At 40.4% G+C, this 25,653-nt stretch overlaps 1 protein-coding gene across 6 annotated transcripts in view; it reads right to left on the reverse strand.

Annotated features, from left to right (window-relative positions):
* The window catches only part of ZNF24 (zinc finger protein 24), a 31,372-nt gene extending 19,608 nt beyond the window's left edge, over positions 1–11,764 (reverse strand). Inside the window, exons 1-6 of one of the 6 annotated variants that reach the window (XM_063076489.1) lie at positions 11,684–11,732; positions 11,355–11,399; positions 11,157–11,259; positions 9,302–9,804; positions 8,897–9,044; positions 1,231–6,825 (exon numbers count right to left, since the gene is read on the reverse strand). In XM_063076489.1, the coding sequence (XP_062932559.1) occupies positions 6,287–6,825; positions 8,897–9,044; positions 9,302–9,721 (1,107 nt within the window). In that variant the 5' untranslated portion in view covers positions 9,722–9,804; positions 11,157–11,259; positions 11,355–11,399; positions 11,684–11,732 and the 3' untranslated portion in view covers positions 1,231–6,286. Of the gene's footprint in view, positions 1–1,230; positions 6,826–8,896; positions 9,045–9,301; positions 9,805–11,156; positions 11,260–11,354; positions 11,400–11,683 lie in introns of those variants that run through there. The other 5 variants (XR_010021467.1, XR_010021469.1, XM_063076490.1 and 2 more) reach the window with 5 other exon arrangements.
* Between the last annotated feature and the right edge of the window lie 13,889 nt (positions 11,765–25,653).

Raw genomic sequence — 25,653 nt, forward strand, 5'->3', positions numbered from 1 at the left:
ATTTAGGTGGGTTCCATGTCTTGGCTATTGTGAATAGAGCTGTGATGAACATTGGAGTGCAGGTATCCCTTTAACATGATTTCCATTCCTTTCGGTATATACCTGGAAGTGGGATTGCTCGACCGTATGGCAGTTTTATCTGTAGTTGTTTGAGAAACCTCCATACTGTTTGCCTTAATGGCTGTACTAATTTACAGTCCTATCAACAGTGTAGATATTATTTATCAAGTTGCTATTCCCATGCCTGAAAAATTCTTCCTCCAGTCTCACAGCTTCTTTTCTCATACGCATTCATATCCTTTCTCACATTTCACTTTGTCAGTGAAACCTTCCCTGGCCAACCTATCCAATTGCAATAACTTGCTTCTTTGACATCTTGTATCCCTTCTCTCCTGATTTTTCTTCTTACCACTTACTATCATGACATACAAGTATGCTTTTAAAAAAAAAAGTTTTTCATTTCCTGGTTTTCCACTGTCATGTAGTTTCCACACATATAGCAATAGGTGTAAACTCCAGAAAAGTGCCTGACGTAGTGTGGGCACTTAATGTGTTGAATGATGAACGTATAGAATCTTACATTATGTTTGGCTCGACTTTGAAGAAAATCTCTTTGAAAACCACATCTTGGAAAATGTGATTAATCAGAAGTGTCAGGTGACACTGAACGTTGCTCCATTTCCTGCCCTGAAAGAGCCCATAGGGTGAAGAAGCTCAGGTCTTGGCCTCCAGCAGCTTCAAGTCCACAGGCCTGAGACTGAAACAAGGGCTCCAGGGAACCATGTTGGGGGTATGGAGATCATGGGGAGAGGCTCCAAGGGTCACATACAGGGCATGTTTGAGAGGAGTGCCCCCAAAACAATGGCAGGAAGTGGCTGCAGCACTCAGCAGTGTAATCCCCAGTCTGAGTCCCAAATTAATAAATCTGGAGGAAGAATTGAAAGAGAATTGCCAAAGAGATGGTTATGTGAAAAGCTGTTCATCCACAGACGTTCTCAACACCAGCGTTGTTAGTGTTGGAATGTAAAGCATATGTGTGTGGTATGTGGTATAAGGAAAATAAAGTAATAAATGGCAGAGGTTGACAGAGGCCAAACCATGGAAGGCCATGCTAATTTTATTAACTTATGTAGTGCATAAAAGTCTAGAGTTTAAAATTACAGAGATTTTCTACAAATCAATAAGAAAATACAAATAACCTATATTAATCAGGACAGAAACCCAATTCAATTATCTTAAACAAGAAAGGGACTTTATTGGCTCACAAAACTTTAAAGTCCGGAGGTAGGGCAGGCTTTAGGCACAGCTGGATCTAGGGCCTCCAGAAAAATGACATCAGAACTTAGCTCTCTTTCCATTTCTGCTAATCTCCGAGTTTCTGCTCAGAAAGACTCTCTCCACATGGCACAAATTCAGGCTTACATGGTCCTTGGTTCCTGGGATCTCCATAAAGCCTTCTTTCCAGTAGTTCCAGCAGAAGTTCTGTTGAGGGCTCTCCTTAGCCTGGCTTAGGTTACATGCCCATTCTTTAACCAATGTGGCTAGGGAGCTGTGGGACTCAGGAGGCCAGGCCTGGTCAGGTGCTCACCTAAGCCACAGGGAATGGGTTCCCCACAATAAATAAAGGTTCTGTTACCAGAATATGGGGAAAGAGATGCTGAACAAACAAAAACAGGTATCTACACATAACCCAACAGAAAAGCAGATGAAGGATATAAACAATCCACAGTAAAACTATAAATGGCCAATAAACATGAAAATAACCCCGACCTCACAATCAAATAAATGCAAAATAAGGAAAGGGTTCTTTTTTTTTTTTTTAATCCAACAGATTAAAAACAATCAAGTGCAGGTAAGGCTGAATGAGGAAATGAGTACTTTCCATACAAATGGTGAAAATACAAGTTATGAAGGCCTTTGAGAAGGGTAAGGTGAGTCTATCAGAAACCCTTTGACCCAACAATCCACCTAGGACTCCAACCTAAAAACATTCACACACATGCAAGAAGACATCTAAATAAGATGTTTACTTTGGCAATGTAATAGTAAGAGAAAAAATAATGGAATAGATAAAAAATGGTACAGCCGTAGTATTTAATCCTATTCAATCATTAGAGAAATTTAAGGACCTCAGTATGCTTTTGAGACCTTCCTCCAACTCCAAAAAAAAGCAAGCTGCAGAATACATATATATGATCCTACTTATGTAAAAAGTGTTGATAATGTGTATGTATATTCATATGGAAATGTATGGAAAGGGGACTAGAAGGATATTTACTAAACTGTAAGAAGTGGAATGTGATTGTATGCACCAGAGAAAAGACTCTCTTTGCTCTTATATTTGTGCATCATTTAAGTTTTGTACAATGATAAGGTAGTCATTTACACTTTTTTGGCAGCTGGCTGGTACAGGGACGCAAACCCATGACCTCGGTGTTACCAGCACGACACTCTCCCAAGTGAGCTAACCAGCCAGTCCCATTTACACTTTCATAACTTAAAAAAAAAAAAGAAAAATGGACAAAAGCAATTCACACAGGAAATGCAAATGCCTGATAAACATATGAAAAGATGTTCCTCCTCATAATCAAAGACAGATAAATTTTGCCTACCAAATTGACAAAATTTTTAAGGATTCAGGGTTGATGGGAGTGTAGGCAAACAGGCACTCTTACTATTGATGGAGTTGTAAATTGGTACAAACTTTTTGGTAGTATTTCTCAAAGAGTCAAGTGTGCATTCTTTCACTCAATAAATCCATTTCTAGCTATTTTCCTACAGAAATACCCACACAGGTAGCAAAATATATGTACAGGGATATTAACTATATCTTCATCTGTAATGAACCTAACTATCCATTGATATGGGATTGGTTAAATAAATTACAGTATATTCATGCAATGAATTAGTGTGTAGCTGTGAAAAAAGTCTACATCAGTGTGGGGAAAGGCAAGTCTCAATGCACTACATGTAAAAATGGGGATATGTACCTACCTCATATGGTTGCTGAAGATAAAGAGTTTATCCATAGTAACGCACTTCAAATAGTGCCTGTACACAGCAACCACAAGTACCAGCTATTAGCACATTTTTTGCCTAAATATGCATATGCCTGAAACTGGAAGAACAACAAACCAAATTATTATCGCTTCTGAGTAAGACTGGGAAAGGAAATGTCCTTTTTCATTTTACATTTTTTTACTATAAAAAATTCAAATGAGCACTTTTAATATCTTTCACATCTATTAACTGTAAAAGAAAAGCATAAAATTTATCAACCAAGTTAACAGCCATCACACATGGCATAGTAAAAAATCTCTCTTCCTGGAGTCTACAGAACTAGATTTGAATTTTTAGCTCTAACTGGCCACATACACGTCTCATGATCTCTGAACCTTGCTTTCCTAGCCTACAAATCTTAGATAGATCTGGTGTCTAATCCAATGCCTGACACTCAGATTATTCCAATACATGGAACTGTCTCCTCAACTTACACAAATGAGACATATTGCTAAATGATCAAGTACCAACCAGGTGTGAATGTGGAGAGCTTAATCATCAAGAAAACCAGAAGAAAATTCAGTAACCAGCAAATGCTGAGTGGTTACTGGGCAGGTATCAGCTGTCGGCATGCCGTAACATGACTGCTCATTTGCTAACCAAACAAATGTCCTCGTTATGGCCCTGCTCAGCAACTGGCACATCACCACTTCATCATAGGCTGGGCACCCCCCCAAACTGCTATTATCTGTGTGGGTATAAATGAATGTTGGGATGAAATCATAAATCACTGGTTATTTTAATTCAATGTCCAGTGGGGCCTAACCGGAGACAGTGAGTACACATCCCATCACTTCCTCTCCTGTATACGACCATCTAGTGTTCTTCTGGTTATCCCTTTTCCCTAGAGCTTTGCGTTAGCCTCAGAATGCTTTCTGAACAATGCACAAGTATCAGAGTTGGCAAGACAGAAACATATCTGCCAATTCTACTACTTTTTCCATGCTTTCACATTACCAAACATCTTTGGCATTTATAACAAATCTACCACAGGGAAGCTTCCCTGTATATAGGAAAGACGTTAATCTTTAAAAAGCATGAAATTCAAGCCACTGAGAAGTTGCTCCCTTCTTACCTACTCTGATACAAGAATTCTGTCATCCCAGCAGTCTTCCAAATATGCCACCTCAAAACCTACTTGGAAAGAAGCCAGTTATAATCAATCAATCAACAAAGGATCATTTTATCTTAGAGCAGAAGAGTTTATAGTTTTATTGAACGTTGACTGTTCCCTCTCAGCCACAGAGAAAAAGACCCAAACAAAAGTCCCTACATTTTCTTGTATAACTTAAAATACATTATTATATCATTACTACATATTTATACTTCAATAAATCTTAATCTATAAAGCACATATCTTATAATTAATTATCAGAAAATCTATAAACAAGCTCCATTCTGCCTCATTTCTCCACCAGCTGGCCTTGCATTTAGTACTATGCTTTTTAACAGGCTCATGCAAATCTCACCTTCCATTTTTTAATTTGATCGAAGCACCAGATATAACCAAAACCTCTGGAACTATGAAATATTTGTATTCACATGGGTCATTTTCCAAACAATGATGCCCATTATTTAAAAAGCCTTTTCTCATATTCTGTATTTTAACTTCCAGGATTTTCCACAAAACAGTAGAACCACAGTACTTCGGATTCTCAGCCAAGGAGTATATAATCCTACTACTACAACGTATTACTTTAATACATTTTTTTAAATGTGTTAAGATGAAAAATTAAACAAAAAAATAGTTCAATCAATCCTGATAGTTAATAAGCTCGTTAATAGCCTAGTTATTTTTCAAATAGAACAGTCCATTCAACTTAATATGTAGGTACAACCTCAATGCTACTAGAGATTGATTAGTTTTCTTAAAAAGATTCACAAACCTCCAAACTGCAAGAGTTATCTTAGACTCACCTCTGAAGAATGCTGGACAGCTGGCTGCTAGCTCTCTGAGCTGAGTCCTCCCTCCAACCCCCAAATACAACACCCTGGTAAGAGAACTATGGCTCCAGGCATCTCAGAGGTGACCTCCCCCAGGAATGCTCAAACGGGGTTATAGGCTAACTCACATGAAACAGCTTTGTACCAAATCCCCTATGATTTACAGTGGAAGAAATACCTATCTACATTTGGTAGGATTACAGTACCTAGCACAGTGCCTTGTCAGTAGAAATTGTTTAATAATAAATGCCTGGCTGTTTTTTTAGCCTGGTGTTCAACCCTTTTGTACCAAAGGAATAAAAATAGCAAACCTGATACCTGTTGCCCATCTTTCAGGGAATTTTCTGTCCCCCCTAACAAAGTGAAGGCAAAATAATGAATTAGACCTTTTTTCTAAAAGCCAAGAAAGACCATTACCCTTATGTTTACATTTGCCCTTCAACCCTGCCATTCACTACAAATTCTTCTCTAGTGTTAAAATTTCTACCTTTATAATGTTACAACTGTTTATTATTTAGACTGTCTACTTTTAATGTTACCTGGAAGACCGTTATTTTTGTTAGTAATATGCCTCCAAATAATAGATAAGATGAGCAGTTTTTGAGTTTTCCTGCAAGAAGATGACTGCAGTTAAATTCTTGACATAATTCAATTCTCAGATCAAAGTATTTGTGTATCTTCCTCAGTCTAGGTGTCCCATTCACTTTTGATGTTTTATCACCATCACTTCTTATCTGAGATCTTAAGGCTTATTTTACTTTGAGGCTTTTGGTCATCCTTTATCTTCTATTTTCTCAAATGCATATTAAAATTAGGTAAAAGGAAACAGAAGGGTAAATTTTTTAAACATGATTTTAAAATGGTTTAAGTTTTCAGACTTCATAATTCCTACATTGCCTTTTAATGCAGAAGGGAATGTATCCTTACAAAGAACATTTCAGTGATCAACATAGAAATAACGTATTCATCTAAAAAAGGAAACTTTTAAGAAAGGGGCAAAGAATCAGGTAGTTCATTATTTGTAAAAATAATAGAGAATATAAACATCACATGGAAAATTTAGGCATTAACACCTGAATTAAGTTTAAAATTTCAGTTTCTAGGCAGGTATGACACCGTATCTTTCAAGATAATAATGTTGAGTGAAGATTTTTTACATTTCCCAGTGGATTTTCTGACAGTCCATAAGGAAAAAACTATTCTGCATCATTTCATGTTTTTAATTTGTCTTCATTTCTGAAGAAAAAGACCTGAGTGCTGATTCTTTTTTTAAAAAAATTTCTTAAACTTTCACAACATTCAGAAGTTTTTCTGCATTGTGTCTTCTCTGGTGTCTAAAAAGATTTGAGCTTTGACTATAGGATTTCCCACACTGAACACATTCATAAGGTTTCTCCCCAGTATGGATTCTCTGATGATTAATAAGCCCAGAATTCTGGCTAAAGGCTTTCCCACATTCAAGACATTTGTAAGGTTTTTCTCCAGTATGAACTCTCTGATGTTGCACAAGAATGGAACTTCTGCTGAATGCTTTCCCACACTCAACACATCCGTAAGGTTTCTCCCCACTATGGATTCTTTGATGAAGAATAAGGGCTGAGCCCTGACTGAAGTGTTTTCCACATTCATCACATATATGTTGTTTCTTTCGAGAGGGATTTCTTTTTCTCTCAAACCTGCCCTTGGGGAAACAGGCATCTCCATATTTAAAAATCTGAGGAACACCTATATTGAGAGTGCCAGGAACTTCATGGGATTCTACCGCCGAAGGAATCTCCTGTTTTGGAGCTAGAGCTCCATTTTCAGTCCTAGCATCATCATCTGAAACACACAGAAAATGTAAATATCACTCATTTCCTATTAGGAAGAAAGAAACCTGAAGAAAAAAAATTTTAATGAACTAAAAGTAAATTACTTGCATACATTTATAAATGGCACTCTGAAAACTGGTGTTAAGGTTGCCTACTCTCAAAAGAGAAAAAAATTAGATGGCTGATTATGAGATTAATGAGGTAATAGCATGATAACACAATGAACTAAAAGGTTATATCTGGATAAAACATATGCAGGTGGGTTATAAATCGTAGTCAGAAAACAAAGAATGGAAAGATGGTAGAGTTGAAGATGGTTAGGGACAAGTCAAAGTGATGTGGCTAAGTCAGGACGAAACTTTATAAGAAAAATAAAAAGAAACTGGCCATTATGAAACCATTATAATGTTCTTCTGCTTTGAGAAAGGGAGAAATTACATCAAAATACAAAGGTGTAAATAAGAAATCTGTAAGAAAGTGGCTATTTCTGAAATGAGCAAGACAAGGCAGGTCACGGCCAAGATGAGACTAAGAGCAGAACACAGTCCTGACGAGAAGGGGCTGATAAGATGGGACATCCTGTGTTAACTCAAGACATGACATTTAAAAATTCAGTAAGCCCATAACAAATAAAAGTCTTCCTATAACAGATGCTAGTCCTACTTGGTATTTGTCATGGTACTTAAAAAATTTATTATTTCTAAGTCTCAGTGACATATGTCCAGTGAAAGGAAAGCATGAATTACCAACATGAGGAACCATTACCCAAATGCAGGCAGAGGTAAGAACAAGTCTATTTAAGACTTTCCTGAAACTTCAAACCTTAAAGAGTAAAGACACAGTTCATATAGGGTGAGCAGCACTACTCAGGAAAGTGGTAAATAGTAAATGATTAACAAAAGAATAAAGTCAAGCAAGAAGGTTAGGAGAAAGACTGAAAAGTTAGTGAGGCCTGGAGACCTGAAGAAGAGAGAAGTAAGTGTGAAGGGTAAGAGGGGACAAATGACACAGAAAAAAATGGAAATTCCCAAGTGTGGAAGAGACCAGACTGCTGAAATGAGTCTATTTAAAAATAGGTAAAAATTATTCTAAAATTCAGGCAGGGGAGAAATTTTCTATCCCAAAATGTCACCTCCAAAGACCAAGGATAGTGGTTCTCAAACTTTATTGATCAGAAGAATGTTCCATGAAACCGCTGAAATTGCAGATTCTCAGAAGTTCTGGTTCGCTAGCACTATCCCCTGAAATGGGAAGAAAACCTGCTCAGACCTCATTCTGTGGCATACCAGCGCTATCTCCAACTATCTCAAGGAATGATTCCCAAATCATTTCATTTAAATTCATATAAATATCAAAAAGAAATCCAGCAGTTTAAGAAATATACTGGGTTGTATCAAAGTATACACATAAGTGTATGTTGCTAATAGCCAATGTATTGGAATACGACTGGTGTAAGTGAATTACTGTAATTATGAACGTTTTATTTAATTTTTCTGCATTTAAAGCATATTATAGCTAGAGAGTCTATTTTTGCACAAACTTAAAAAAAGTGAAGAATTAACCCCAAATATTTCTACAAAAGAAGCTTCTGAGAAAAAAATGACTCTAGGTAGTATGTTGAAGAAAAAACAGAAATAGCCAAAAATTCTAAAAGACTTCAGTGATTTACAACAAACAAAAAGAGGTTAGAAGAGGCTTCAAGCAAGCTTACTGTACCAAAGGATTAGGCAGGAGATTGAAAGAAAAAGAATGTCAAAAAGACAACAAATAAGCAATAATGCATGCCAAAGAGAGGGACCTGGTCTAGATGTGGTTGGTGGTTCAGAGTAAGACAGAAGCTAGCCTGGCATGGGCAGGTCTTCTGGAAAGAAGTTAAAAAGTAAGAAAAGGCTTAAGATGTTAATGTCTAGTAATAAAAAATCTGGGGTCAGCAAATCAACTGTTAAAAGAATCAACATCTTATAGTGTCTCCACATCTAAGGAATCAGGTGATCTCCCCTACCCAGTGAGAACAAGCAGAGTTCTGGACAAAAAGCACATACTCTTTTCACCCTCTAGCCCACATGGAGTCTGGTCCTTACCACAGTGCCTTAGAGAATGGAGCTCCCAGGATGCCCACTTGAGCTGGTTCTCCACAGCGTCAAGCTCAGAACTTGGTAATCCCTGAGTTTCTTCTTGAGATACTATCTCCTCTACTAGTACTTCCCGTTTTCGTCGACGGAGAGAAACCTGGAAACAATAAGATTTGGTTCAGTTGAGAAGAAATTTTGATGAGAAACAGAACTAAACACACATAAGAGAAACCAAATAAAACACACACTACAGAGGCCTAGATGGCAAAGAAGCACAGATAATGGGAAGCAGTAGGGGAATAGGGGAGAAGGCATAAACATAATTCTAATTTAGTTGAGTGGAATTAATCCAACAGCTTTGCCCACTGCTATGCCGGTGCTTCTGACCCAGGAAAGTGACACAAGTAGGCTCACCGGCTGTCCAGGGTCATCAAGTTCACTTTCCAAATCTTCCAGCACTGTCACTGCCTCCTCTCCATTCTCTGGATGATGCTCTCGAACCCAAGTCTGTAGCTCCTTGGGTAAGATGGCAACAAACTGCTCCAGCACTACTAGCTCCAAGATTTGTTCCTTTGTGTGTCTCTCTGGCCTGAGCCACAGACGGCAAAGTTCTCGGAGCTGGCTCACAGCTTCACGGGGCCCAGGTGAATCCTGGTATCCAAACTGCCTGAATCGCTGTCGGAAAACCTCTGGATCAGGGAGATGATTCCAGGGGATACTTGATCCCTCTTCGCCATCAGGATCTTCTTCCAATTTCACTCTCAGAATTTTTTCCTCTTCATCTGGATTTGGGATGATAAGTATTGAATCTTCTTCCACTGACTGAGCAGACATCCTGATTTACAATACTTCAAGAAAAGACAATCAAGGCAGGATATAAGCCTCAGAGAAATACCCCGTTTTCTTCACAGGCACTCCTGAGGCATAAGAAATAAAAAATACATAAATGACCAAATATTTAAAGAATTTGGACTTATGCTCATAAAGTAAGTAAAAGAAATTTTTTACTGTATTAAAAATTCCAATCAATAACCTACACCAAGAGTTGGCAAACTACAGCTTGTGGCCAAATCCAGCCAGCTGCCTATTTTTGTGCAATGTTTGTACAAAGAAGAGTTCACATTTTTAAATAGTTGAAAAGAAATCAAAAGAATATTTTATGACATATGAAAATGATATGAAAAATTAAAATGTCTGTGTCCATAATTAATTCACACTACAATGGCAGAGTTGAGTAATTTCAACAGAGATTATACGGCCTGAAAAACATTTACGTATTTATTATCTGGCCCTTTACAGAAAAAGTTTGCCAATCTATGACCTACAAAGTCAACAAAATCCTATTTCAATAATCAAAAGAATCCAAGTAAGAAACCGCTCACCTCATGTGCTTGACTCTGAAATTGACAATTCAGGACTGATGTTCCCTGACACACTTAGGCCAACTCAAAAGCTTTCATATCTGCTTAAAGATTTTCTTCTTTACAAAATGTTTTTTAAATAGTTAAAAAATATTTTTAAGATGTTTAAAAACTCCTTGGGCTTAAAGCATAAGTGAAAAAATGTTCACTTGCTCAGTAACAGATCACATAATATTTTTTAAAATATATATAGAAAAATCAAATATTGAAAATACTATTTTACATAATAATATGCAAATTCAGTCATCCTCAAACCATAAACACATTTAAATTTAAGATGACAGGAACTAATCATAGCAAATTCTACTTTAAAAAGGAACTCTGATAACCACCTTAACTTCTTGCAGTGGCCCAGTATCTTGTTCCTACGCTGGATGACTCAGTTTTCCCAGCTTCTACCTTCAGGGAAACTTTGTGCTATTTCTGATCCTTTCCTTAGTATTTGCACAGTCATGCCCGTGCCATTGTTTACAAGACATATTAAGAATGAGCCATGCAGCTACTCTAAGGATTTATTCAGGGCACAGAATCTGAAAAACACTAAGTTAAAACTTACTGTAATTCAATCAAGATAGACTAGGAATCAGAAAAAACGTTATCGAATAGTAATGTTACAGGATTAATTAAACCCTCTGGGGTGCGGTGGCCTTATAAATAGGGTCTAGTCAGTAGATTCATTAGCTCCGATTCCAGGACATAAACTTAACAACGGCAGAAGCATAAAAAAAATTCTCTTCGTTTTATGTTATACGGCACACGCTGCTAGTGGGACATGGAGGGGAGTGCCGGGAGGGCAGGCCACGGTCCCGTGTTTGGGCGGGATGCCTCGTCCCAGGTGATCTACCCACCTCACTCCCGCAAGGAGCCACTATGTACCCCGCTCACGCCCCAGCGTCCTCCGGCCCCTTTCCGGCACTCACGGCGGCGGATTTCAGATGACCAAAGGCCACCCTGCAACAACAGCTTCTGAGCCACAGCACTTCCGCCGGTGGCCAGCAGGACTACAAGTCCCGGCAGCCCCAGCGCAAGGCCCTCCCACTTCGTACCTCCGCCGAAACGAGTCCCAGAATCCTCCGCGAGAACCCAGGCCTCTAAATAGAACAAAACCGGCCGGTGGGGGAGGGGAAAGGTGAGGGTCGCCGACGACAGAGGATATGGACGACTCTTCGCAGATGCCGAAGACCCAAGCGGGCCTCCCGCCTACCCCTCCTCGCCCCCAACTGCTGAGCGTGGAGGCCGTGGCCTGTCCCCCGCGCCTTCCAGGAGCCAAGGAAGGTCCCCACCAGACTTCCTCGCCGCCTCCTGCTAAGAGGTCCGCAGACTCTAGCCCAGCGTCCCCCTTCCCCCATACATTTCCCCCTAGTCCGGCGCAAACCTCCGGCTCAGGAACGGCAGCCGCTTCGCTGTCCACCGCAGACGCAGAAACGCCGCTCACAAGCCGTTTCCCAGAAGTCCCTGGGCCGGACTGCTTCCGGTCTGCGGGACCGAGGGGGCGGGGAGAGGCAAAGCCCCGCGTTGCCATGGAGAAGCGCTCCTGGCGGGGGAGGGGCGGCCAGACGACAATGACCGCATTGAGGCTGCGCCTCACCTGCAATAACCCAGCGTTGTCTGTTCAGCTTAAAAGAACAGGAAAAGAGAGAACTCTGCTGTTAAGATAGTCTTTCCAGTTTCACAAGCCCTTTCACATGTATTATCTCCTGTGATCTTCCCAGTAATCCTCTAAAAGAAATAAAAGCGAATGTTTATGAAAGCTTACTACATTGTGCCAGGCACTGTCGCCGTGCTTTACGTGTATTTTCATTTATTTTTCATACAAACCCTATGATGTAGGAACTTTTATTATCCCCATTTCACAGCTGAGACAACTAAGGCACAAGTAAATAACTTGCGAAGGGCTCATAACTTGTAAGTGAAAAGTAAGATTTGAAAGCAAGGCCTGCCTCAAATCTTTGGCTGTCACCAGTTATGCTTCAGAGCTTTATTATAACCAATTCATCTGGCAGGGAAACTAGATGAGACAGGTTAAGAGCTTTGGCAATGATATCACAGTGAATTTGCAGAATGCATGGTCATCTTCTAACTTCAAGTTGGGCATTTGTACCATAGAACAACTGCCGATAATATCATTTAAAAACGTGAATCAGAGAACTTCATTCCCCTATTTAAAGGCCTCCAATGGAGCTCCACTACCTTATGTATGACAAATTTTCACATCGGTCTGCAGGACCCCCAGTGATCTGTTGCCTGCCTCCCCGCATCTGACCTCAGCCTCCTGACCCTTCTTCATAGCACTATTAGAAGTGATCTCATTTATTTACCTGTTTTTTGTTTTTTGTCTGTATCCCATAAAAGAGGGGACCTTGTCTGTCTTGTTCACCACAGTATCCCCACCAAGATCCTGACTGCCTGGTACATAGAGAACTCAATATTTGTTGAATCAATAAATGGATTGTGGGCTCTTCACAGTACTGCCTTTGAAGGTCACATGTCAGGCATCTGAAACCACACACAAGAGCATTGTTGTTTAAAGTATAGTCAGAAGTGTAGATCCAGCCTTCCAGAAGCATTTCAAGACGCTCAGGTTTCAGCTTTTTGCCTCATTCAGGGAAGTGCCCTCTCCAGTCACTCTTGGCCTCTGCTGGATGTGTGAATGAGAGAGCAAGTGAATGAGCAGCTGATGGTATAGCACTACTTTTCACTCTGACCAGAGCTCATCTTCCCATAACTCCTGCTAACTCTTCTTTCTTCTTTGTAGGAGGCTTCAGAAATCCAGCCGTTTCACTCTCCTGCTTGGCTAGTGCCAGCAACCAGCTTGGCTACTCTTCCCAACTTTTCCCTCTTTTGTGACTCCTAAAGGCTAGGTTGAGGGGTTTTTTGTTTGTTTTTTACTTTAAAAGTTTTTATATCTAATTAATGTTGGAAAACAAAAATGATAAAGATATTTGGGGAAATTTAAAATGTTGCAAAATTTTACAAAACCTTTTGCTTGTGATTAACTGCTCGATTATTCCTTATTCTTTCTTTGAAACATCATCCTTCTAAGCCTCACTATGGGGAATTTTTCTGAATGGTGGCCCTTGTTGCTGTCTGAAAGGTCTCATCAAAATAGAACATCATGTTCCTCTGGGCAACCAGACTGGAGGTAGCAGTTCCATACCAGTGCCTGACAACCTTGCACATATCCACATAGGCAAGGCTTGAACCACAGCTCATCTGAGTCTTGGCAGAACATCTTGTGATTCTCTGGGAACATAAGAGCATGGCAGGCTTGTGAGCAGCCACTACAAAGCCATTTCCCACTCAGCTCCCTGTCCTCCAAGGAGGCTATCATGTGGCAGTTTCACATTGCTTCCTGGGTTCTGATGAGGCTTTTTCCCTCACCCTCTGCAATAGTAATTTTAGGTGTCCACTTGACTAGATGAAGGAATACCTAGAGAGTTGGTAAAGCATTAATTGGGAGTGTGTCTGTGAGGCTGTTTCCAGAGGAGATTAGCATGTGAGTCTGAGTGGACTAGATGGGGAAGATCTGCCCTCAATTTGGGCAGGCACCATCCAATCATCTGGGTGCCCAGAGACAACAAAAACAGAAAAGACAAATGTGTTGATCTCTCTGCTGGAGGAATAACTTGGACAATAATTCCAGGCTCCCAGGCTTTTGACTCCAGGGCTTACACCAGCTGCCCTCTACCTCCTATCAACACACACCAGATTTTCAGGTCTTTGGCCTCAGACTGAAAGTTACACTACTGGCTTCCCTGGTTCTGAGGCCTTCAGACATGGACTGAGCCACACTACCAGCATCCCAGAGTCTCCAGGTAGCACATGATCTGTAGTGGAACTTCTCAGCCTCCATAATCACATGAGCCAATTCTCCTGATTAATCCCCTCTCATATAAAGGGGTACTTTAAAAAGTTCATAGAAAGAAATACAAATCTAATTCTATTTTCCACAAACTTTTTAAAGTACCCTCATATCTCTATGTATATCCTATTGGTTCTGTCTCTCTGGAGAACCTAATACACCTCATTAGAGTATAGTTGCAGACTTGAAAAAGGCTTAGCTGCAGCATGGCATTAGCCCCTCAGCCACAAGGTGTTCCACAACTCATGTTGTAGTTATCTGACACCTTTTGTTTTGGTGTCATCATTTTGGTATGTGGTACAAAAGCCCATGAGGAGATGGCACCTTTGGCTACTCTTGTTTTCACTTTCTGTATAAGTCATAATCTGTCTAAATCCAAAAAGCTCTCATTTCTTTATGAGGTATGTCTTCAATTTTGCTTTGTCTTGATAGGAAGCATCTCATTTGTTAATTAATGGTAAAACAGATACTACCTGCATGCCAGAGAGCTAGAGATGAGTAAAATGAAGTCATGATTCCTTTTTTGAACATTACCATTTTGTTAAGGAGACAGAAAAGAAAACAAGTATTCACAAGACAGTATAGAAGTGGTACAGTAGAGAAGAACAGAATATCAGGAGGGGCACCTAAATGAGGTAGTGTGCTGAGAGGGAAGGGAGGCACCCTGAGATGGAGGAAGTGAGGTAAGAAAAGTTTTCACATTGGAAGGAAAGCACAGCCTTTCAGATTTGGGGTTATCAGATTCTACCCAGGAATGATCTTTTCTAGGCTTTTCTCTAACAATTATTTTTAAGCTCTATCTTTCAGCTCAAAAGTATCTCCCTCTGGGCATTTTAAGTACACTGGTTAAAGATTCTATTTGAGATAAGTGCACTGCTCCCAGAGTCCTTGGATTCCAAGTGACTAAAAAACCTTACTGTGGCAGGCATTGTTACCTTCCTACATAAATCTCTTTCTAGTTCTGTTAAACAACTTTAAATTTTGGGCCGGCCCATGGCTCACTCGGGAGAGTGCAGTGCTGATAACACCAAGGCCCTGGGTTCGGATCCCATATAGGGATGGCCGGTTCACTCACTGGCTGAGCGTGGTGCTGACAACACCAAGTCAAGGGTTAAGATCCCCTTACCGGCCATCTTTTTTATTTAAAAAAAAAAAAAAAAAAAAAAAACTTTAAATTTTAACTGAGTTTACTTGAGCAAAGAAAAAACAGAGCAAACAAACCAAACAAAACTGATTTGCAAATCAGGCAGCCTCCAACCCAAAGCAAGTTCAAAGAACTCCAACCAGTGACACAATCATTTATTAAGCATTTATAGAAAAAGTGCAGTGTAGAAACAATTTGATTGTGTAGAAAAAATATATAACTTTAACATGCTTAATTTGCTTCTGTATTTAATGCTTGCTAAAACGAGAAAACATAACTAATGTCATTTTAAGTAAGGCAGGCCCAGACACATTAAATTCCAGGAAGGGAGTAAAACACCACCTGGTTCCAGGAACTGACTGACCAGTTCCTTATCTAAAAGCCACCTGGAAGATAAACGATCCGGGAAGTGCACTGTTCCTTATCAGGGTACCAGCTCACTAAATCCCACCAATAAATCCAAAGGTCACCTCTGATAACCTGTTAACAGTAAACAACTCATCTTATTGTGAAAGTCTGTCTAAAAAATTATATAAAAAGCTCTTGGGTTAAAGGCTCGTTGTCGCTTTTGTCTTGAATGCTGAGTGACCCCAGCATGCTGGAAATAAACCCCTTTTGCTTGATTGCATCGGTCTCTGTCTCATGGTCTTTGTGAGGTGAGCCATCCCGACGTGTGGGGTTTGTGCACAGTGCACAGATCTTACAATTGTTAATTGGTTACAGAGCCTCCTGCAATTAACTAAAGCACAACTACTGTAGTTAAACTCCAATTAGTTTGGTCTACTAGGCTTAGTGCAGGAGCCTAGTCCAAATCATTGGCCACCCACAAACTTTATTTAAAATAGTCCCCCACTTTGGTCAGACTCACGTACATGAGAGTGTGACCAAAACTTGAGGTGTCAGTGCTACTCTCAGTCACCATCATCCCGGATTACCAGTCTCAACACATCTTCATAGATTATCATGGCCTCGTGATCACATATTTCTTTGAATTCTTATTCCAAAGAGACCATTTAGCATTCAGCATATGGCTGCCGTTAGATATTTAAGATCTTTTGAGAGAACACAGCACACAGGAAGACTACTATTATGACTATTAGGATAATACCAAGAATTTGGAGTATGCCCCTTAGCCAGGGTCCTCACGAGGCAACAGCATGCTTTTTTAGTTTTTTGTAACTGAGTCTCTAAAATATCCAACATATTTATCTATATGCAACAAAAGTATTACATTGCACATACTCCTTCCTGTTCAGTTAGTAAGTAATCTAGCACCTCATGATTGGGTAAAAGTAAAACAGGGGGCAAAATGAGTGGGTCCAGAAGTCTAGTTATAACATTATCCTGTCAAACGATGACAACAAAAAGTAGGCATAAATAAGAGTTAAGAGATAAGAGTCTCTACATGGTTAGGAGTCTTGGAAAAAACTTGTCCATATTTAAGATATCATCTACTTCTGAGGGAAAAAAATCTTCTCTGATTGTCTTTGACCTTAAAATCTTCAACAGTTGTACAGTTCCAGAAATCAGAGGATGGGTGGGAGGGGTACTTAAGCTGTAGAATGTGGATCCAAAGCTCAAGGACCTACCTGGAGCTTTACGGAAGTATGGGTGGTGAGAAGAATCTGGTATAGTCCTTTTCAGTGGGATTCAAGGGTAGTTCTCCAGTGTCATTTTCAGAAGACCCAATCTCTGAGTTCTAAGACTATGAAAAGTCTGGTTGTCATCAATCGGTAGATCATGAAAAGCTTCCTTCACCCTCTAGCACAATATATCAAAGGCCCGCAGCATTTAGTCATATCAGGATTTAGGAAAACAGGAGAAACATGAGATTCCATTATTAAAGGCGTAAGACTTCCAGGAGCTATTTTGTCCATTAAAGCTAATGATAGTATCCTTGGCTAAGGCAACCTAATTGAACTTGCCAATTTAAATATGCTATTTATCCTTTTAACGTTTTCAAAAGACTGACGATGATAGGGACAATGCCAATGCCATAGTGTTCGTAACATCTTGTTGAACTGTTTTATAATTCATCCCCAATACAATAGGTTCCTATGCTGTTGACGATCTCTCCAGAGATCTCCCATAAAGAAAACACGTTTTCCACCAACCTTTTAATTACTGTTATAACATTGGCCTATCTGTATGGAAAGCTTCTGTACAACCAGAGTATACAGACTATTAGGACATATTTATATGCCATTGAAGGTGTCAATTGAATGAAATCCCTTTTTAAATGTTCAAATGGTCTATCAGGTAGCAGAAATATACCACCTGAAGTTTTGATTGTCCTCCCAGAATTATGGGTTTGACAAACCGAATATTGGTCATAAACCATTTTAGCAATTTCAGAACAGTTGCCCTGCCAATATTTGCTCAGAATCTGGATCATTTTGCCTATCCCATGATGAATTGTGAACTGCAAGGCTTTCTTTCTTTTTTTTTTTTTAATTTTATTTTGTCGATATACATTGTGGCTGATTATTGCTCCCCATCACCAAAACCTCCCTCCCTACTCCCTCCCCCCCTCCCCCCCAAGAATGTCCTTTCTGTTTGCTTGTTGTATCAACTTCAAATAATTGTGGTTGTTATATCTTCTTCCCCCCCCGGTTTTTTTTTTTTGTGTGTGTGTGTGTGTGTGAATTTATATATTAATTTTTAGCTCCCACCAATAAGTGAGAACATGTGGTATTTCTCTTTCTGTGCCTGACTTGTTTCACTTAATATAATTCTCTCAAGGTCCATCCATGTTGTTGCAAATGGCAGTATTTCATTCGTTTTTATAGCTGAGTAGTATTCCATTGTGTAGATGTACCACATTTTCCGTATCCACTCATCTGATGATGGGCATTTGGGCTGGTTCCAACTCTTGGCTATTGTAAAGAGAGCTGTGATGAACATTGGGGAACAGGTATACCTTCGACTTGATGATTTCCATTCCTCTGGGTATATTCCCAACAGTGGGATAGCTGGGTCGTCTGGTAGATCTATCTGCAATTGTTTGAGGAACCTCCATACTATTTTCCATAGAGGCTGCACCATTTTGCAGTCCCACCAACAATGTATGAGAGTTCCTTTTTCTCCGCAGCCTCACCAGCATTTATCGTTCACAGTCTTTTGGATTTTAGCCATCCTAACTGGAGTTAGATGGTATCTCAATGTGGTTTTGATTTGCATTTCCCGGATGCAGAGTGATGTTGAGCATTTTTTCATATGTCTGTTGGCCATTTGGATATCTTCCTTAGAGAAATGCCTATTTAGCTCTTTTGCCCATTTTTAAATTGGGTTGCTTGTTTTCTTCTTGTACAGTTGTTTGAGTTCCTTATATATTCTGGATATTAATCCTTTGTCAGATATATATTTTGCAAATATTTTCTCCCATTCTGTTGGTTGTCTTTTAACTCTGTTATTTGTTTCTTTTGCTGTGCAGAAGCTTTTTAGTTTGATATAATCCCATTTGTTTATTTTTCCTTTGGTTGCCCGTGCTTTTGGGGTCGTATTCATGAAGTCTGTGCCCAGTCCTATTTCCTGAAGTGTTTCTCCTATGTTTTCTTAAAGAAGTTTTATTGTTTCGGGATGTATATTTAAATCCTTAATCCATTTTGAGTTGATTTTAGTATACGGCGAGAGGTATGGATCTAGTTTCATTCTCCTGCATATGGATATCCAGTTATCCCAGCACCATTTGCTGAAGAGGCAGTCCCTTCCCCAGTGAATAGGCTTGGTGCCTTTGTCAAAGATCAGCTGACAGTAAGTGTGTGGGTTGATTTCTGGATTCTCTATTCTATTCCATTGGTCAGTGTGTCTGTTTTTATGCCATTCCCATACTGTTTTGGTTATTATAGCTTTGTAGTATAGATTAAAGTCAGGTAGTGTTATGCCTCCAGCTTTATTTTTTTTGCTCAGCATTGCTTTGGCCATGCGTGGTCTTTTATTGTTCCATATAAATGTCTGGATAGTTTTTTCCATTTCTGAGAAAAATGTCTTTGGAATTTTGAAGGGGATTGCATTGAATTTGTATATCACTTTGGGTAGTATGGACATTTTCACTATGTTGATTCTTCCAATCCAAGAGCATGGGATATCTTTCCATCTTCTTGTATCCTCTCTAATTTCTCTCAGCAGTGGTTTGTAGTTCTCATTATAGAGATTTTTCACCTCCTTGGTTAACTCAATTCCTAAGTATTTTATTTTTTGGTGGCTATTGTAAATGGGCAGGCTTTCTTGATTTCTCGTTCTGTATGTTCACTATTGGAGAAAAGAAATGCTACTGATTTTTGTGTGTTGATTTTGTATCCTGCTACTGTGCTGAAATCATTTATCAATTCCAACAGTTTTTTTGTAGAGGTCTTAGGCTGTTCGATATATAGGATCATGTCATCTGCAAACAGGGACAATTTAACTTCATCTTTTCCAATCTGGATGCCCTTTATTTCCTTCTCTTCTCTGATTGCTCTGGCTAGTACTTCCAACACTATGTTGAATAGGAGTGGTGAGAGTGGGCTTCCTTGTCTAGTTCCTGTTCTTAAAGGAAAAGCTTTCAGCTTTTCCCCATTCAGGATGATATTGGCTGTGGGTTTGGCATATATGGCTTTAATTATGTTGAGATACTTTCCCTCTATACCTAACTTATAGAGGGTCTTTGTCATGAATGAGTGCTGAACTTTATCAAATACTTTTTCAGCATCTTAGATATGATCATATGGTCTTTGTGTTTGAGTTTATTAATATGATGTATCACATTTATTGATTTGCGTATGTTGAACCAACCTTGCATCCCTGGGATGAATCCCACTTGATCGTGATGAATAATTTTACGCATGTGTTGCTGTATTCTGTTTGCTATTATTTTAGTGAGGATTTTTACATCTATATTCATCAAGGATATTGGCCTGTAGTTTTCTTTTTTGGTTATATCTTTACCTGGTTTTGGTATCAGGATGATGTTTGCTTCATAGAATGAGTTTGGGAGATTTGCGTCCGTTTCAATCTTTTGCCATAGTTTGTAAAGAATCGGTGTCAATTCCTCTTTGAATGTTTGGTAAAATTCTGCTGTGAATCCATCTGGTCCTGGGCTTTTCTTTGTTGGGAGCCTTCTGAAAACAGCTTCAATCTCCTTTATTGTTATTGGTCTGTTCAAATTTTCTACGTCTTCACGGTTCAGTTTTGGGAGCTTGTGTGTGTCCAGAAATTTATCCATTTCCTCCAGATTTTCAAATTTGTTGGTGTATAGTTGTTTATAGTAGTCTCGAATGATTCCTTGTATTTCAGATGAATCAGTTGTAATATCACCTTTTTCATTTCTAATTTTTGTTATTTGAGTCTTCTCTCTTCTTTTTTTTGTTAGCCATGCTAATGGTTTGTCAATTTTATTTATCTTTTCAAAAAACCAACTTTTTGATTCATTGATCTTTTGAATTGTTTTTTGGTTTTCAATTTCATTCAGTTCTGCTCTGATCTTAATGATTTCTTTCCGTCTGCTAACTTTAGGTTTGGATTGTTCTTGTTTTTCTAGTTCTTTAAGGTGAATTGTTAGGTTGTTCACTTGCCATCTTTCTATTCTTCTGAAGTGAGCGTTTAATGCAATAAATTTTCCCCTCAATACTGCTTTTGCAGTATCCCACAGGTTTTGGTATGATGTATCATTGTTTTCATTAGTTTCAATAAATTTTTTGATTTCCTGCTTGATTTCTTCTTGGACCCATATGTCATTAAGTAGAATGCTGTTTAATTTCCATGTGTTTGTATAGTTTCCAGAGTTTCGTTTGTTATTAATTTCTAGTTTTAATCCATTGTGGTCTGAGAAGATACATGGGAAATTCCAATTTTTTTGAATTTATTGAGACTTGATTTGTGACCTAATATGTGATCTATCCTGGAGAATGATCCATGTGCTGATGAGAAAAATGAATATTCTGAGGTTGTTGGGTGGAATGTTCTGTAGATCTCTGCCAATTCCAATTGGTCTAGAGTCTTGTTTAGATCTTGTGTTTCTCTACTGATTCTTTGCCTAGATGATCTGTCTAATATTGACAGTGGGGTGTTCAGGTCCCCTGCTATTATGGTGTTAGTGTCTATTTCCTTCTTTAGGTCTAATAGAGTTTGTTTTATAAATCTGGCTGCTCCAACATTGGGTGCATACATATTTATGATTGTTATGTCTTCTTGATGGATCAGTCCTTTTATCATTAAGTAGTGTCCCTCATTGTCTCTTTTTATGGTTTTTAGTTTACAGTCTATTTTGTCAGATATAAGAATAGCTACTCCAACTCTTTTTTCTTTTCTGTTTGCATGGTAAATCTTTTTCCATCCTTTCACTCTTAGTCTGTGTGAATCTTTATGGGTGAGGTGGGTCTCTTGTAGGCAGCATATAGTTGGGTCCTGCTTTTTGATCAAGTCAGCCAGTCTGTGTCTTTTGATTGGGGAATTTAAGCCTTTTACATTAAGAGTTGTTATTGAAAGGTGTTGATTTATTCCTAGCATTTTATTGGTTGTTTGGTTGTCTTAGGTGTCTTTTGTTCCTTGCTTTCTGATTTACTTTTTGTTTTCTGTGTTTGTTGGTTCCTTAGGTTGTAGATAGTGCTTTTGTTAGCTTGTTTTCTCTTCATGAATGCCATTTTTATTATACTAGCGGGTTTAGATTTTTCTTGGGTTTTTATGGCAGTGGTAGTTATTTTTCAGGAACCAAACCCAGTACTCCGTTGAGGATTTCTTGTAAGGGTTGTCGTGTGGTAGTGAACTCCCGCAGTTTTTGTTTGTCTGAGAAATATACTATTTGTCCCTCATTTCGGAAGGATAGCCTTGCAGGGTAGAGTATTCTTGGCTGGCAATCTTTGTCTTTTAGTATTTTGAAAATATCATCCCATTCCTTTCTAGCTTTTAGGGTTTGTGATGAAAAGTCTGATGTTAACCTGATTGGAGCTCCCTTATAGGTGATTTGACGCTTCTCTCTTGCAGCTTTTAAGATTCTCTCTTTGTCTCTGAGTTTTGCCAATTTGACTATGACATGTCTTGGAGAAGGTCTTTTTGGGTTGAATACATTTGGAGATCGTTGAGCTTCCTGGATCTGAAGATCTGTGATTTTTCCTATACCTGGGAAGTTTTCTGCCACTATTTTGTTGAATATGTTTTCAAAGGAATCTCCATTTTCCTCCCCTTCTGGAATACCCATGACTCGGATATTTGATCGCTTATGGTTGTCTGATATCTCTCTCAGATTTTCTTCAATATCCTTGATTCTTTTTTCTTTCTTTTTGTCTGCTTGTGTTATTTCAAACAGCCCATCTTCAAGTTCAGAGGTTCTCTCTTCAACTTCGACAAGCCTGCTGGTTAAACTCTCCGTTGTGTTTTTTATTTCGTTGAATAACTTCTTCAGTTCAGCAAGTTCTGCTACATTTTTTTTGAGGACATTGATTTCCTTGTACATTTCCTCTTTCAGATCCTGTATACTTTTCCTCATTTCATCATGATGTCTAGCTGAGTTTTCTTGTATCTCATTCAGTTTCCTTAGAATTTTCACTCGAAATTCCTTATCAGTTATTTCAAGGGCTTCTTGTTCTATAGGATCTAGAGTTTGAGATTTATTAACTTTTGGTGGTGTACTTTCTTGATTTTTTGTATTTCTGGTATCTTTTTTTTGGTGTTTATTCATTGTGGCAGGGGGTTTCACAGTCCACCGGTTTGAGACTAATGACTAACTAGGATGTTGCTGTGGTTGCCAATTTTGTATGGCTCCCTCCGTTGACTGCTCAGTTGGCCTCTAATGCCTTGTGTGTGTGGTTGCCTCGGGTCTTGGTCTTCTCCGGGGAGCCACCTTTCTGGTCAGCTTGGACTCTGCTGGGCTGGTGGATCACGTACCACAGGGTGTGTGATATCTGTTGAGCTTTCACTTCCTGTGCAGGACTTCTCCCTGTTCCGTGTGCTCTGGCCCAGGCTGTTAGATCGTGCAGTGGCGACCCCACCGGGTGTGTGGTTTCTGTCGAGTCTCCGCCTCCCTGGCCGCACATCTCCCCACTCTGTGCGCACTGTGCTGGGCTGGGGCGTGTCTTCTGCACCCCTCGTCTATCAGCTGGGCCTTCAAGACCCTGCTCGGCACCGCCTCGCCCAGGAAGTCTACCAGGTTTCTGCTAGGCACAGACGACCGGTCTCTCTGGGTGCCTTTGTAGCACTATGTAGATCTTTCTCGGGTCTTGTTCACCTTTGTATCCCCCCAGTATAAACCGAGTCTAGTGCCCACCTGCAGCCAGCTCTCTGGCAGGTTCAAGCGGACCTGGGAACTCTCCTACCACACTATTCCCAACCAGAAATTCATTAGGCTTTTTTCCAAACTGGTGGCCGCAGAGATGGTATCTGCCTCCCAGTAACAGGGAGTTTACCTGGGGCTGGAGTCCAGGGTGTGGTGGAGTGACAGTCGGCCCGCCCGTACTTCCTTGCCCTCCCGAGACTGGCTGGGGACGCCCCACACCACCAGCCCCGCCAGAGAACCGCGGAGGGAGTGGGAGTGGAGGCCGGTCTGCAGGCTCCGGAAAGCCCCGCGCCAGGCCCAGCAAGTGGGAGGGCTCAGTGATGGCGGAGCAGGGCGGAGCTGCCCGCACCTGGGAAAATGGAGGCAGCACCGGGGCGGTGAGTGGCCTGGTGGTGCAGGCGGGAGCCGCGTGGGCATCCACCCCCCGAACAGAACTGTGCCAGGGATCACTCACAGTGCTGTGCCAGGTTGGGTGCTCGCTCTGTCTCTGGTTTGCCGCCTTTCCCAGTTCTCGGCCGCTGCCGCCTCGGGCTGTTCAGTCGCGGCGCGGCTCGGGCGCTCCCAGGAATCTTCTTTAATGCCGGCCTGAAACCTTGAATCCTGAATAGGGCCGCTGTCCGCCTTCAGCGCGGCCCCGGCCTCCGGGATCCTGTCTGCATCCACAGCAGCCCTGGCGCTGCGTTCCCTGTTTCGAGACTCGCTTTTGCCGCTAAGAAACAGTTCTTTTCCTGCTCCACACTTCAAAGCTGTTGCCTGTAAATGAGGCAGCCTTTCGTGCTGGGGGTAAAGTGGCGGTCACCCCCCACGACCGGCCAGCAGCAGCAGTCCTCCCTTAAGAGATGGCGAGAGGAAGGTCCACAAGTTTCCCGGCTGCCTGAGGCCCAGTGGCCACCTTTTCCACCTCAGCTACTCCGCGCCAGCCGCCGCAGCCGCCGCCATCTTGAAAAACCGAACTGCAAGGCTTTCAACATTGGAAGCTTCAAGGGCTCAGGGAGAACCAGACAGCTGTCTGAGCCCTCTATGAGCCCACATTTAATACTGAATTTGCATCCTTTCATATATCAAATTTTGCTTTTCCAAATCAGGTGCATTGAACTGTTTGCTAAATAAATCAACAGAGGGGAGTTGACCTGGATCAGTATTAAGAAGTTCATTCAAATTGCATATCTTAATAATTCTAGCATTGCCCAACTTATCATGAAAATCTGCCAAAGCATTTCCTTGGTATTTAATTCTTATTCTACTTGATGTTGGGTTAGTTTTATGAACCAATCAGTAAGAGTTTCAGGAATTCCCACTCAATTCAATGGTATGACCTTATAATTATCAAAAATCTGTACTTGTCAAAGTCCTCTCCATGGACCTTTGATGCACTAGGCTAATGTCGGAATCCTGCCAACGTCGCCAATTGTAGAGCTCTTTTATCTACCCATAATCCTGGTGATGGGCCAATTGTTGAGCTAGGGCTGGGTCTGGAGCTCACAGACCCCTCAAGCCCATTCAAGGACTGGGTCACAAACCCTTCACACAACAGGCTGGGTCCCCAGACCCCTCACATGCAGTTCTATGAGCTAGGTAACTGGCAAAAAGGTCCTTGGAAGCCATAGGTTGGAGAGCATGGCCATGCAGGTGGATGCCTGAGGTGCTAAACGCCATGCAGGCTGCAATGCCACACGTACACAATAACTCCACCCCCCCACACAATTTGCTTACAAAGAATGCACTGCACCACCCTCAACTGCATTTAATGAGAGAGAGCCTGACCAAACTATTCTATTTTACCAACAATCCACCCCTTCAGGGTCCCTTGCTTTAAAATCTGTGCGTTCAGAATTTTCCATGATATTCCCTTAGTGAGGATAGATGACCCTTACATTCACATATACACATTCCATCCCAGTCCCAAAAGTCTTTAGCTTATTGCAGCACCAACTCAAAAGTCCAAAGTCTCATCTGAGACTAAAGGCAAAACTCCTTTCAGCCGTGAACCTGTAAAGAGTCAAAAACAAGTTTATCTACTTCCAAGATACAGTGGGACAGATATTGGGTACACATTCCCATTCCAGAAGGGAGGAATAGAAAGGAAAAACA

Source organism: Cynocephalus volans, chromosome 13, assembly GCF_027409185.1.
Source record: "Cynocephalus volans isolate mCynVol1 chromosome 13, mCynVol1.pri, whole genome shotgun sequence".
Taxonomy (NCBI): Eukaryota; Metazoa; Chordata; class Mammalia; order Dermoptera; family Cynocephalidae; genus Cynocephalus; species Cynocephalus volans.